The 14,096-nt window shown below is 35.5% G+C and overlaps 1 protein-coding gene across 2 annotated transcripts in view; it reads left to right on the forward strand.

The window, feature by feature from the left end:
* The window catches only part of LOC145691923 (uncharacterized), a 32,324-nt gene extending 22,492 nt beyond the window's left edge, over nt 1-9,832 (forward strand). For both annotated transcript variants that reach the window (XM_081767238.1, XM_081767233.1), the window contains exon 4: nt 5,312-9,832. In XM_081767238.1, the coding sequence (XP_081623364.1) occupies nt 5,312-6,497 (1,186 nt within the window). In that variant the 3' untranslated portion in view covers nt 6,498-9,832. The remainder of the gene's footprint in view (nt 1-5,311) is intronic.
* Nucleotides 9,833-14,096: the final 4,264 nt, after the last annotated feature.

Genomic DNA, 14,096 nt, shown 5'->3' on the forward strand with positions numbered 1-14,096 from the left:
CAACGTAAGACGTTGCGTCTAACTTCACATTTTTTGGTACATCAAAATCTCGAACAGTTATTGTAGAGCTACATCTTTGAACCTTCAAAATTCTTCGCCACCCCAATTGTCCTTTATCAGCTTAGTCGTCACTAATCAAAGCAAGTAGGAGGTTCTCCGGATGACTGAAGTATGCATTCCTACATATAACTGGATCAATTACTTCTTTCGTTGAGTTGACCATTGCTCGAGATAATGAAATTAGTGTCCACAGGTGTCGTGGTCCGTTTGTGCAAGATGGTTTTCTTTTAGTGGAAAATTGTGTGGAAGCATAGACTATCATTATATAGAGGACTAGCAGAAATGTTGTCCTTATTTATATCGGTGTCGTCTATGGCTAAGTATAAGCGCAGGATTCAGACCGCTTTTGTCAACCACGGGGCTTCGTGCGTCTTTCCATTTTTTTCCCTTTCTAGGTCTGTAGAACACTTCATGTTGAGGTTGCTCTACAAATGTCGAGCAGGTACCGTTAGTCGGTGCTCAAATTGTCCAAATCTTGAAACTCGTCGATCCAATCAACTACAATTGGCTGATTTTTTAAACATTTAGACTATCGCAGGATTCTGTTATCTTCCAATAGGTCCAGAATATATACGTGGGCCGATGCTCTTCCCATCCAAGCTTTCGAACAGGAGTCTAAGGGGCAACTCATTAGCGTGTAGCATACAGACAAATCTCTGTAGTGCTCTTCCCAGAATATGTTCCAAGTGGGCAATAGTTCCATTTTTACGAATTCTAGACACTAGTAGACAGTCACACTTAGACAGTGACCTACCAGCTTGATAAAGTCACGCAGGCGGACGGGCGGAACCCCCCTTTGCAGCCATCAACTCGTAGTGAGTTCTGGGTTATTTCTAAATTTGTAATTACCACAGTTTAGAAATAAGCGAAGAGCTGCAAAAGTATTTCCTTTTTGAAAATCTAATTCCAAAAAAACAATAAAACGACAAATGAAACACAAACACAAAAATGAATTATGATTTGCATAAGCTTTGCGTACACTTCAACCTTTAACTTGACTACATAAGTCCCTTCCTCCCCGCCAGTGGATTATTTGTAATTTCTCGTGCGTGATGCAGGCATTGATACTTTTAAAAAGCCTTTCACTGCCTTTTTTTGTAACTGTTACTGTAAAACAAGAGAAAAACATTGAGAATGAATTTTGGTATATTATCGAATTTTCTTAAATTTTAACACGTTCTAACGTATCTTTAGTCAAGTCGTCACCTGAACGATATGACCTATAGAACTGAAATTTTTCTTCGTGTAAAAGGAGCAAAAAATAAAAACAAATATTCCTATCGCTGAACGAATAGCACATGTTTATTTTTAAAAAAATGTGGAAAAGCTACAAATTATCCCTTTAAAAAGAAAATGAGTGTCACCTTGTCACCTGAAGGAAATCACCAATCGACTTAAGATTTTGTTTACGTGGTATTGAGGTAAAGAGATACAAAAAAACCCTAGTGTAGATGCTTGAGAAAATTGCCACTGATGATGATGGGAATTATCATTGAAACATTCGGGAATTAAATAAATAAATATATCGACGTGAACGAAATTTGAAGTTAATACATGTGAAATCACTATTCGAAACCATTTGAACTCTTAGAATTTGAACATTGTTTTGTTTTCACTGTACCACGAGTTTCCACATATTTCATAAAATTATATTCCGTAAAAATGATCATTACTGAAAATAATATATAATTTTCCTCAATATTGAATGACCAACAAATTCAAAAAATCTAATATGACAACTATAAAAGCGGAATATACTTTCCTTTTATTTTTATTTTGCATATTATTTGTATGATACGATATTTCCATGTCAAACTTTGTGTATAGTTTACAATATCTTAAGCCTTAAATTTATCCTACAACTTGTTCATTGTTTGTTAGTATTGAGTTGACTTTTCATTCTTAATATCTCATTTGACTTTATCTGTTGGCCATAGATACTTAGTAATACATTTATAATTTACAACTTAAAATACACATAAGAAAAATAGTCATATTAAAAAGGAAAAGATAACGCCTTTTTTTAAAATGATACTATTTCCACTCGCAAATAGTGTGTTTAGAAACACTGGATGGTGAATAGTGTAAGATGTACATGACCTCAAAACAAGTACAAACTTTGTAATGAACATAAGTCGGTAAAATTTACAAAATTACGAATTCTCGGAAGTGCAAGAAATCAGTTTTCTTACGATTACACTTGCTAAACTAAAGGAGACTCATAAGTAATGAAAGTAAATGGTTGTGATCTCCCACCGGGAATCGAATCTGGGACCAGATGCACCGAAGGCACATGTGCTAGCCACTAGACCAGCATGGAGGATTAAATCAGTTTTGAAGCGCTGTGATTTAAAATTAAGGAACCTTGGCCAATCAACATGAGAAATTATGCAAGAGCTAGTCCAGGTTCTGTCTAAATATAGCTCGGTGTTTTTTTTTTAAGATAAGGAGACGGATATTAGATGGAATTTCCAGCAATTAGACTTTCTTCTAAAATCTGTTGATAGATAAGTTTTGTTCCGTAAACATGAATAGTAAATTAAACTCGTACTAATCTGCGAAATAGGGGGGGGGGGGGCGGTGGCTCAGTGGTAGAGCGTTCACCTCTGGTGCTTGGGGTCCCGGGTTCGATCCCAACCTCCGCCAAGTGAACTTTGTGGTGGACAAACACCGTGCTCGTGGGTTTTCTCGGGGTTCTCCCGTTTCCTCCCACTTTCTTCATTCCACCATTTCACTCATCTCTCATTATCACCGTCTCCTTTAGCCTGACCGGCATAACCGTGGGACGTAACACTTAAAGATTTCATTTCATTTTAATCTGCGAAATTTGCTGAACCACTTGAGAGAAGCTCTTCCAAAACGTATCTTTCAAACTCTTTGTGACTTACAACTTTCGAAGGAGGCGATTTTCGACTCATCCTTATCTTGAGTATTCGTGCTTGTTTTGAGGTCCCATAGGCCCTAACTTTTTCACTACAAGATATTTTACGAGAAAGATTTCTGAGAAGAGTGTGCCGCAGTTCTGGCTACGAGGCCCCTTTATAATTTAAAAAAGTAACTAGCAATGAACTTCTTTATTTCACACCAACCACTTACTGTTTCACATAGTCCCATGTGAACTCAAGTACTTGTTATATGTAATGGATTTTTGTGAACATCATGAAGCATATCTAGCTTACTATATTACTTTTTATATTGTTAATCGGCTATAGCAGTGAAGTCTGGTAACTTATGATGAATCTACTTGTCATACCCTCTACATGCCAATGAAGCGATCTTTTGAATGCATGTCCTAATTCCACATCATTTAGCGATTCAACGAATAGAAAGCTCAAGATTTTTTAAAGTGCTTTCTTTTCTTTTTCTACACTCAAAAATAACGATAGGTGACCAATGTACAAAAATATAGAATTTTTATTGCAGCATATTTTTGAATGCAAGAGGAGGTTTTTGCATCAATTTCGTGCCCAAAAATATGGGGTTGATATGGAATTTTCCCTCTTTCTCGCCTAACGCTTCAGCCTTGAAGGTTCACAGATTCAGTAGACTCTTCCAGTGAGGAGGACTAGTCTTTGTACTTGATTTGATTTTTTTAAATTTTATTTTACAGTAAGTTTTGACAATATACCCAGTATTTGCTGTAGATTCTTTTTGTAATCTTTTGTTAAAAATATGGGAGGTCGTCTTGGATTCAAAACTATACGGTATTCAGAAAACTTGTTTTTTGACAATTTTGTTCCCTAAACCTTTCTGATCCATTTCTCTTAGAAAAAAATAAACTCAAAAGGTTCTCACCTTGCTGTCCTGAATCCTGTTATAGATTGCCCAAAAGTCTTGTTTAACGTCGAAGTTCCACAGACAACTGTCAGCATTCCCAAGGCATAGATAAGAAGAAAACTTTGGTGAGAATAGGATGTATGGGAATTACAATAAAATTAATGCACATACCAAAAAATTATATATGTATGACGAAAAGGACAAACATATTCGTGATACCATACACAACGATGCCCCAGCATCAGGCCTTTCAAATTTCCTGAAAGATAAAAATGCATCATCGATAAAGTAGGCATTAAAAAAAATCCATTATTCATAGAAAGACAGGCATACGCAGGGCTTGAAAACTTGCTTGCAAGTGCTAGTAAGCCAAAAAATCTATTCGCCAGACCATTTTGCAGTCACAGTTTTTATACAAATCAACAAAGTCACTTTGCGATACAGTAAACATATCAATGTTTTTTAATTTTGTTTATTGGTATGTCTCTTACAAATAAAAAAAAATATAGAGTGACATCTGCTATTCTTGAATTTCTTGTGGATATGGTCATCTGTATGGCGGCCACTGCTTTGGAAATACCAGTATCGATAGACTGCTTTGGATTACGTTTTTGATTGATCGGAATTTACCCGCCAAATGTAAAAACGTACTCGCCACTGCCGAGCAGGCAAATGGATTTTTCAAGCCCTGGGCATACAAGATCTTTTTTTGATTTGAACGAAGAAATCAAAATTAAATTCCTACATAAGCACCATGGATAGAAGTTTGAGTAACATCAGTGACACCTTCACCGTCATTACCAATCACAAAAGAAAAAATACAAAAATTAATTATACTGCCTCAAGGAATTAATGTTTACTAGTATAATTGTTTTCACTTTGTATTCTCAATTATCATACTTATAAACGACGTACAAAATTAATTAGCGAATATTCGGTGTCTAACATGACTTTTCAACAATTTATATGGGAGTACAAAAAAGCAAAGTGAGATTATTTTTAAGGTAATTTTCAAGTACTGCATTATATTAAAAAGATAAGTATTACTGAGAGATAAGAATTTGTTCCCCACGAACATGTCAAATACGGTTCTAATGATTTTGTATATATTTATATTTATATATATATATATATATATATATATATATATATATATATATATATATATATATATATATATATATGTATCAGAAACTAATATGTTCGTAATAGCTCAGTAATATAGTGTTATTACTATAATTATTTTAGGAAAATCTAGTAATGGTAATTATTAATGGATGAGTTTTTATTCGCATGGTTTTATAAGAAACTTCTAACAAGATGATTAATTCAGCAAGTGAGTTGTTTGTTCATTTTGTATTTAATTTGCATCCCATACGTAATCACAGTTGAATAGGAAAGTTAATGCCGAGGCCTGTACTTATTTTTATTGTAATTGTAAATGTAGTTAAATTATAACTTTTTCTAATTATAGGGTAGGTCATAGAAGAATTGCAAATGACCTTCAGCTGTTTAATCATATTAATCAGGTTGAATCGCCCATTATCTCTCTGCAGCAGCTGTGCGAATTGAGTTGTGACTTCACTCAAGATATAGGGTTTAAATCTCATATCGAAGAATTCTCCACAACCCAAAGCAACATAAGACAGGCCAAGAGAAAATCCTTATGTAGTTACGGAGTGTGCGGCGAAACTCGTGCTCCAAGTAGTTCTGTGTTACAGGTTATAAAAGTACGTAGAAATAAAGGGGCATATAAGTGTTGTCATTGTTTGAAAGAATTTAATCGAAGATCATCTCTCGTTTCTCATTTAGAACGACATTCAGAGCCAAGTCATATTTGTTTAATATGTGAAAAGGCTTTTACAAATAAAGGTGATCTTCGACATCACTTTAAAGTTCATGCAGGAGTAATGTACCCATGTAGTGAATGTGGGAAATCCGTTCGAAAACTGAAAGAACATTTGAAAGTACATAGTGCTGAGCGATATTATAATTGCAGTCTTTGCGAGAAATCATTTGCGTATAAAGATAGCTGTGCGAAACATGAGTTCTTGCATACAGGATTGAAGCCATTTACTTGTGATTTTTGTCAAAAGAGATTTGCGCTTCGAGGTAATCTTATGGCACATATGCGCCAGCATACAGGTGAAAAGCCCTTTACGTGCCAACAGTGTGGGAAGTGTTTCTCCTCGGGTACTCAGTTAAATATTCATGTCAGAATACACACTAATGACAGGCCCTATGAATGCAGTGATTGTGGTAAATCTTTTAAACGACGAGGACATTTGGTCGCTCATGCAAGGATACACACAGGCGATAAACCATATCCGTGTCAGTTGTGTGGCAAGAGTTTCACTCAGGAGGCTACATTAGCTACTCACATACGCACTCATACTCGTGAAATTCGGTATCGTTGTGTCCATTGTGAGAAGACATTTTCTGAGAAGGGAGACTTTAACAAACATCTAAGAATGCATTCCGGTGAAAGACCGTACTCCTGTGACCAGTGCGGAAGAGCTTTTTCAATGAAGCAACACTTGAAATCTCACCTAAGAACTCACACAGGGGAAAGACCTTTTAGTTGTGATAAGTGTCCAAAGACTTTTACGAGAAAAGATCATCTATTAGGGCATTACAAAACTCATTTGGCAGTAAGCTAGAAAAGCTTATGAACATCGTAATTTCTGAGAAAGGTAGCGCAAATGCATTGTATGCACCCTTCCTTCGGAGCTTGGTTTTTAAGAAAACAATAGTGATTATTGGCTTTTTTTTTTTTTAAGTATTAAGTGCTTTATATCAAACTTCTTTCAAATCTATATAGATATTAAGTGTAATACTTGAGTAGTTTTCCACATCACTACTCGCATATCGAACTTTAGTGTGATCTGTGTTAAGGAAAAACGAAAGAGGTTTGCACTGTAACTTCCATTTTCATTGTTTGTTAAACGCAAAATCAAAACGTATATTTACGTTATGCAATTTTGTTTTCTTATGAAAAATCTTCTAACTTAATTGTTATGTGAGAAAGGTGATTCAAAAAATATAATTAAAATTTTGGTGAAACTTAAATATGTCATGTAATTTAACGTAGAAGAATATATATATTTATAAAAAAAAAAAAAACTTTTTGTTTAACTGAATAAATAACTAACTGTATCACTTCAATTTCAGTTATCATAGACTTCTAGCTTATAGTAGTAGATGCTCTTTCAGCTTCGATATGACTCCTTCAAATCTACTTGTAACACATTTATTCTAGTTATAAACAAACAGATGCGAAGTCGATAAAGGCAGTATCGGGCTGTAATCTGCCGCAGTATTTGACAAGTATATGGAGCAGATGCAGGTGATGATAGCTTATGTCACTAGTATTGAAAATTCAGGAATATAAACAGAAGCTACCAAGATCAACCACGGTCTAGAAACAGAGCTTTTCAACTTGGATGTCACTTGCTATCAAGGGTGTTGCGGGATTTTTTTGTTATAAATTGAAAATGAATGAAGATCTTGTAATAAAATAATACTAAATTTCTTTCTGTTCATTCAGCGCATTAACGCCATAATCGAAATTTTATATTGATTTCTGTAATATTTAGTGAGTAATATGTAATGATAGCACTTGATGTCTCTTCTTAATGTCGTAAGAACTAGCAAGTGGGACTTATAGTGAGGATACCTAACTAGTAAGTTTACAAAAGCGATGATTTTTAGCAAGTTTTTGTTGTAACCACACACTCTGCACCTACTTCAGTTAACAGGTTTTAAGCCAAACCCGATTCTTTAATGGCCACTAACTTCCGAATTGAAGACCTTCACACAATAATGTTTCATAGTGTATTAAACTTGGTAAAGATCGGAAGTACCATTAATCGCATTCTAGTGATTTTTTTTTATTTCACTTAGTTAAAGCCCAACTTGCATAGGCAATAACTCGGAAACCAACAATCTCTACATCATATTTCATATTTAGCTTGTGTGTGTACCAAGCTAGTCAACGTTTACCACAATGCCAAGCTTGATCAATATGGATGAGTTTTATCGATCGCGATTTAGTGAAATTTCGTCATTTCATGAAGTAAAAATTCAAATTTGATGATCAACAACCCGAGAACCAATGATTTGCATACCATAAAATTTCACATACATATTAAATTCTATGCCAAATTTCGTCAAACCTTGATGGATTTTATCGATTACATTCGATATATGTAATATCCTTTCACTGAGTTCAACTCCAAATTTGATGACCCAGGAACCAAAGCCTTGCACACCATAATACTTTTTATGTGTCCTAAGCATATAAAGTTTTATCACCATCTCAATTTTGATCAAGATCGAGAATTCCGTCAGTTGTGTTTTAATGAAATTTCACTGAGTTCAAACCGAACTTCGATGGCCAATAACTCGGAATTCAAGGATCTTTACACCATAATATTTCATATTAAGCAACTCAGCGTTTACTACCATGCCAAATTTGGTAAGATCGGATTAGTTTCATCGATCACGATTTAGTAAAATTTCTTCATTTCTCCAAATGCAAGCCTAATTTTGACGGTCAGTAACTCGAGTACCAATTGTCTGCATGCCATAATATATGTTATCAATATTAAACTGAACAACAAATGTGGTCAAGATCGGATGATATGCAATGCGATATATAATATCCTTTCTCAGTAACTCAGGAGCCAAAGACCTGCAGACCATAGTACTTCATCTGTGAACTAAACTGCTGAAGTTCTATCACCATTCCGATTTCAGTTAAGATCGGTTGGGTTTTATCGATCACATATGGTGTATATATACCATCTTTGCGATTGATTTTTATTTATATATAGAAATCAACTGAAGGTCGAAAATCGATTTCATGTGGAGCAGCGATAATGTCTTGTATCGGAGTGTTTGATATGTGAAGAAGAAACAACGAATGGCTGTTCAAATATATACTGTCGCCATAAGGGAAAGATTTAAAAGCACTGGTCTAGACGTTCGCAGTGATTTCCGAAGATAATCTTGACGCACAGCGAACTTAACCGTTGCATAATTGACGGCCACCTTCCAGCTACACAAGACAAGGGTTGTAAAGGGTTTCACTGCTTCAATTAGATCACTGGGTTTCATATCACATGAGTGCAAATAACAAGTCACGATCTGTGTTTCTTTGCTTTCGCAGCACAGAATTAACGAGTTACTTCCACGCATTGATACGGGCGATCACAAGTGTGTTATGTACCGGAACGTACAACGTTGGACCATTGTGTTTCACGTTTGTAAGCTGCTGACATCTATTTCTAAACCAGAACTTTATCCCAAGAAGTAATTGTTAAGTTAATGGGTTGTCAAAGGAACATTACACTGGGAGGTCCTGGATCCTAATCAAACCATTAATGCCATATTCTATTGTGAACAGTTGGCCAGACTGCAAGAAGCATTATGATCGAAGCGCCCAAGCCTCGTCAGTTGGAAAAGTCATTATCCGCTATAATATCAGGCTACATGCTTTTATCGCATGTTAAAAATTGATGGATTTGAGTTGGGTGATTTTACCTACCCGCTCTGTTCTCCTGTATTGGCCCGTGCGAACTATCGCGTGTTGCAGAAATCCTTCGCCCGGAGAATCTTGATGATATGAAGGCTGTAAAAACAACCTTGCAATTATTCTTCAGCTCGAAATCTCAAGACTTTCATGAACTTGGGATTCGGGACAGGACGTTTGGGCGTAAAGCCGTTTAGGCGCCAGACGTTTGGGCGCGAGGTACATAGTAAAAATCACAATTTACGACATATAAAGTATGCTAGGCACTGAAAACTAAGCGCGAATCAAGATATATACATTTCCTACACTTCTATCTTTATCTCACCTCATTTATCTGTGTATTTTCTAACTCTATCTTATTTATTAATCTAAATTAAGTAGTTTAATGCGTTTGTGGCATTTGTTGCCTAACCTCGTCATGGATTGATTTTTCGCTTGTTCACGATTCTTGTACTTCTGATTTAATGTTGATCTAATTTTTGTATTACATAAGAAAGCTAGTTAATGAAGGAATCAGACGGAGTGTTAATAATTTTCTTAATGTTAATTAAAATATATTGATTTAATTTTTGTATTTTTTAAAAAGTTGATAGTTACATACTTATGAATATTAAAATTTGTTTTCTTTCGTATTACGTTTGTCAAACTCTTCTTTTCCATAAGCCCAATAAAGAACTACCAATAAAAGATTTCCGCGCACTCGAGTTGAGGGAAGTGGCACGCGTAGCGTAGTCGCTAACGCTCTCGCCTTCGGTGCGAGCGGTCCAGGATTCGATTCCCGGTGGGGGCACTCGGTCGAAAATGTGTAACACGCTCTTTCAGGCCAGCCACCCTGAATGAGGTTTTCCTCATTCTATGAGTGTGTAGCCCCCCTCACTCCCATTCCATTTTAAATTTTCCCGTTTTCTTTGGCTGAATTGGAATGAGGCTTCATGTACCGTACGTCGACGCAAACTGTGTTCTAGTTTTATCCTTTTCTATGAGTTGGCAGTCTTGTGAATGGTGACTTGTGCTTCCTGTTCACCGAACAAAAGAGGTGCAATGTGGTCATGATAATATAAAATATAGTTCCTTAAACTCAAATGCCATCGTGAAATGTTTTTACTGTTTTTAACATTTTAATTATTTCGTCTTAATGGTAAACTTATTTAACGCCCTCTGATGTGTGTATTTCTCATAAAAGATATTTATTACGAATATTTATAAAATCTTTTCTGGCGTGCTCAGCGTAAACTTACTGACGCTGAGGCAAAAAGCCGCGAAAGGGATGCTAAGTGGTTATGGCGGTCTGAATTGTTCTACTACTGTGACGCCAGAGAAAAATATCTGAGTTTTTGTTTGCAATCGTTCAAGACTTTGTAAATTTGATAATGGGAAGAATAAGTGGAATCTACATAAGTATTTAAATATAAAATTAACACAAAATATATGTTCGTGTGTCAAGACAACGTATAATATGTAAAACCATGAAATCAACGAGGCAAGAGTAAGGAATCGATACAGGTAAAAGAGTGAATTGCACTCCCAATTGAAAAGTAGTAACTTCCACGGAACTTAAATAATGACTATCCGACGAACAACAAGAAGCATGGAGAAATATTGTTCCTAAGAATAACTATATGACTCCCCCCCCCCCAAAGTCCATCAATTAATAGTGCAGCCAAGTGTGATACGAAATGGCGTGTGTTTAATACTAGTGCATTGTGTAATACAAATCTTAGCCGGCATTCGTAGTGCGTCATCTTCTTTAAGGAAAGAAAGAGAAAGTAAAAATATATAATAATCTCTTCACATAAATTCCACATTAATAAAGTTTTGGGCTCACGGTGTGTTGGTACATGTTAAATAAAAATCACTAACAAAATGTTGTAATGTTGTAAACGTAAGTATTATATATAACCTGTGTTAAGTGAATAAAATTTACATACTATCTATTTCTTTATGTGCAATTACCTTTACAGTATTTCTGCACAATCACTACTGAAATGGTGGATGTTATGTCTAATAACTTGTACTTATTGTGCTGATACCAGCAGGCGTGGCGAGGATGGTGGGCGCTCGCAGTCGCAACCTCAATGAAACAGTATATTGGTTCGAGATCCAACTTGGAGGTTTCCGCACTCTCCATTGCAGTATTGTCATTTGTATTGGTAATGTCCCTTTCACGCCAACTACTAAAATCCACCACAGGTAAGGCGTACCGAACAGGAGTTGCATCGAGCGGAGTTATAAAAAATTGGTTATCCCGAATGGGATCAGGTAAGGATCAGATTCTTCCAGCCACAAAATGGTTAGCTCGAACAGGAACCAGACCCTACCGGTCATAATTCACACCAGGCAAATGCCGGGGTGGTACCTAATTTATAGGTCCAGGCCTCTTCCTCCCTTCCCTTTCCCCGGATAGTGTGCTCCCTCAAACGTGACGGACTAAATGGCCTTAAATGCCGAGAGCCCAGAAATCTAAAAATCCTAAATCCTAATCGAGTTGAGGGAAAGATATTTCGCATACAGGGCGTCTAAGACATTGAGTTTAGGAACTGCAGTATGCCGTACTTCTGGTATCACTTTTTTTATATTAACATTCTAATATAAAAATCAAAACTTATCACATTTTTTTTTCGTTCCATTGTAAGCATTTAATCTCCATTAAAGACAGTGACGAAAGGAAAAAAAGAAGAACGATTTCAAAGTGAAAAATAATAGTTAAGTGTATATATATTGGTCATTTATTTAGCCACTAGAAATGTGTTTGACATTCACACTTATTGCATAACTACAGTAGAAAGCCTCCTTTAAGTTTTTTAATGGAATAGGCTCACTATGTATGTAATGCAGTCAGTCATATGTAGTCTGGTCTACTTACCTTTGGCTTGAAAAGTTATCAAATAAAAAGCACACTTAACTTTGGTTGAAACTTAAATTTACAAAATTTAATTGTTAATTCAATTTTTAGAATTTTGAAATTACAGTATTTCTAGTATGTAAAAGAAAATCCAGTATAATTCAAGGACTTCCACTACAGTAGACACCTTGTGATATCTTGATTCGAACTTAGTACTCAGCGCCTAACATAATGACTTTTTAATTTAACTCGCGCCAAAACGTCTGGCGCCCAAATGGCTTCGCGCCCAAACGTCCAGTGCCCAAACGGCGGGGCCCAAAGGTCCGCGCCCAAACGTCACGTACCGTTGGGATTCACCTCCCACCCACAAGGCGCCATCGATTGCAGTGACGATTATTCACATTCCTAGGTGAATTACAGTTTGTGTTGTACACACTTCTATCTGCATACCAAAAATGCGTAGAACTTTTGTACATACCCATTAATAAATCAAACAACTAGAAATATAATTTAAAACTTGTAAAGTCTTTAGAAAATGTTTATAGCTGAGCAAAAGACTTGTACATGGCGGAACATCACACCCTCAAGTACATTTTTTTATTATTATTATTTCGTAATTAATACACATGATGTTTTGTGTGCCCTTACTTCAATTCTTGATAAATGTGCATTCAACGAAGAAATTATCTCATGATAACACGTGAAATAGATTAATGAAAATAATAGTTACATCATCGATATAGTTGCTTGAACATTTTTTTAAAGGACAAATGTCTCCTCTTTTGCATCTCTTGCATGTCTCGTATTCACGGGTTTGTTTTTATGAATATTTTAATATAATTCTTGCTCAGAAAATCCTCATGATAATGAGTTCCATAAATATACCTTTGTTGTTGTAAGCTTTGCCTTTCTAGCATAAAAAAATATCAGTGAATATGAATTAAATCTTGACAATAAGCTCTACAATAAAATACGTTTAAAAAAACTATTTGGGAGAATATTATGTCACTATATTATTTGATACTTCAAGCAAGAAGCAACTGTAGTTCAATGCTAAAACACTGGTGCAAGTTGCGCGTTCAAATTCGGCAAAATGTAGAGTTTTATTTTATATCATACGCTATATCTGTTTCTAGCAGTAATTCAACCATTTATAAAAGCTCACTCCATACAAAAGTCATCAGTGTTCAGATCAGTGCTTAAAAAGCATTCTTTCTAGGAATTTACTAAAAGTTGTATGGATTGGTAAGGAGAAACCTCATGATTGATCTTCCTAGGTGTCAGAAACGTTAAAGTAACCGACATTTTCAAATCAGGCGAAATGTAACTAGTACGTAAGACGGAAGTTTACATAATAGAATAAGTTGGTAAAGGGTTTCCATAATATTACATTCATTTGATTCATTTCGGACTCAATTTGTTTCCCTGCTTCAGTAGTTAACATGTCGTCGGTGGTGACAGGCACAGCCAGAGTATTGTTGTCTGGCAATACATAATGTTTGCATAGCAGTGAACTTGAAGATTCTTGTCTTTATAAGATGTCTACCGGTTAAGAAAGTCAATAAATAAGACCTGTGGTCTAGAATTTTTCTATCACATTGTGGAGCCTCACCAGAATTTAAAAGTAGTGAATCTTTGAGAACTGTTCATGTTACTGTAGCTCTTGAGAATTATATTCAAAACTTGTGTGTCATCATCATCACCGGCTTTGTAAAACATTATCGTTAAAAGTGTCCTTGAAGTTCTTTGATCATAATAAAATGAGACTTGATGATTTCTTTATCAATATTGTGAAGACAGGCAATAATGTGTTTGGTAGAAAATACGTAAGAAGATTCTATAATTGTTCAAGGATCAGTGTATGTAGCTGTTGGATCAACTTGT

This window comes from Thermobia domestica, chromosome 1 (assembly GCF_964235325.1).
Source record: "Thermobia domestica chromosome 1, izTheDome1.hap1.1, whole genome shotgun sequence".
Lineage (NCBI taxonomy): Eukaryota > Metazoa > Arthropoda > Insecta > Zygentoma > Lepismatidae > Thermobia > Thermobia domestica.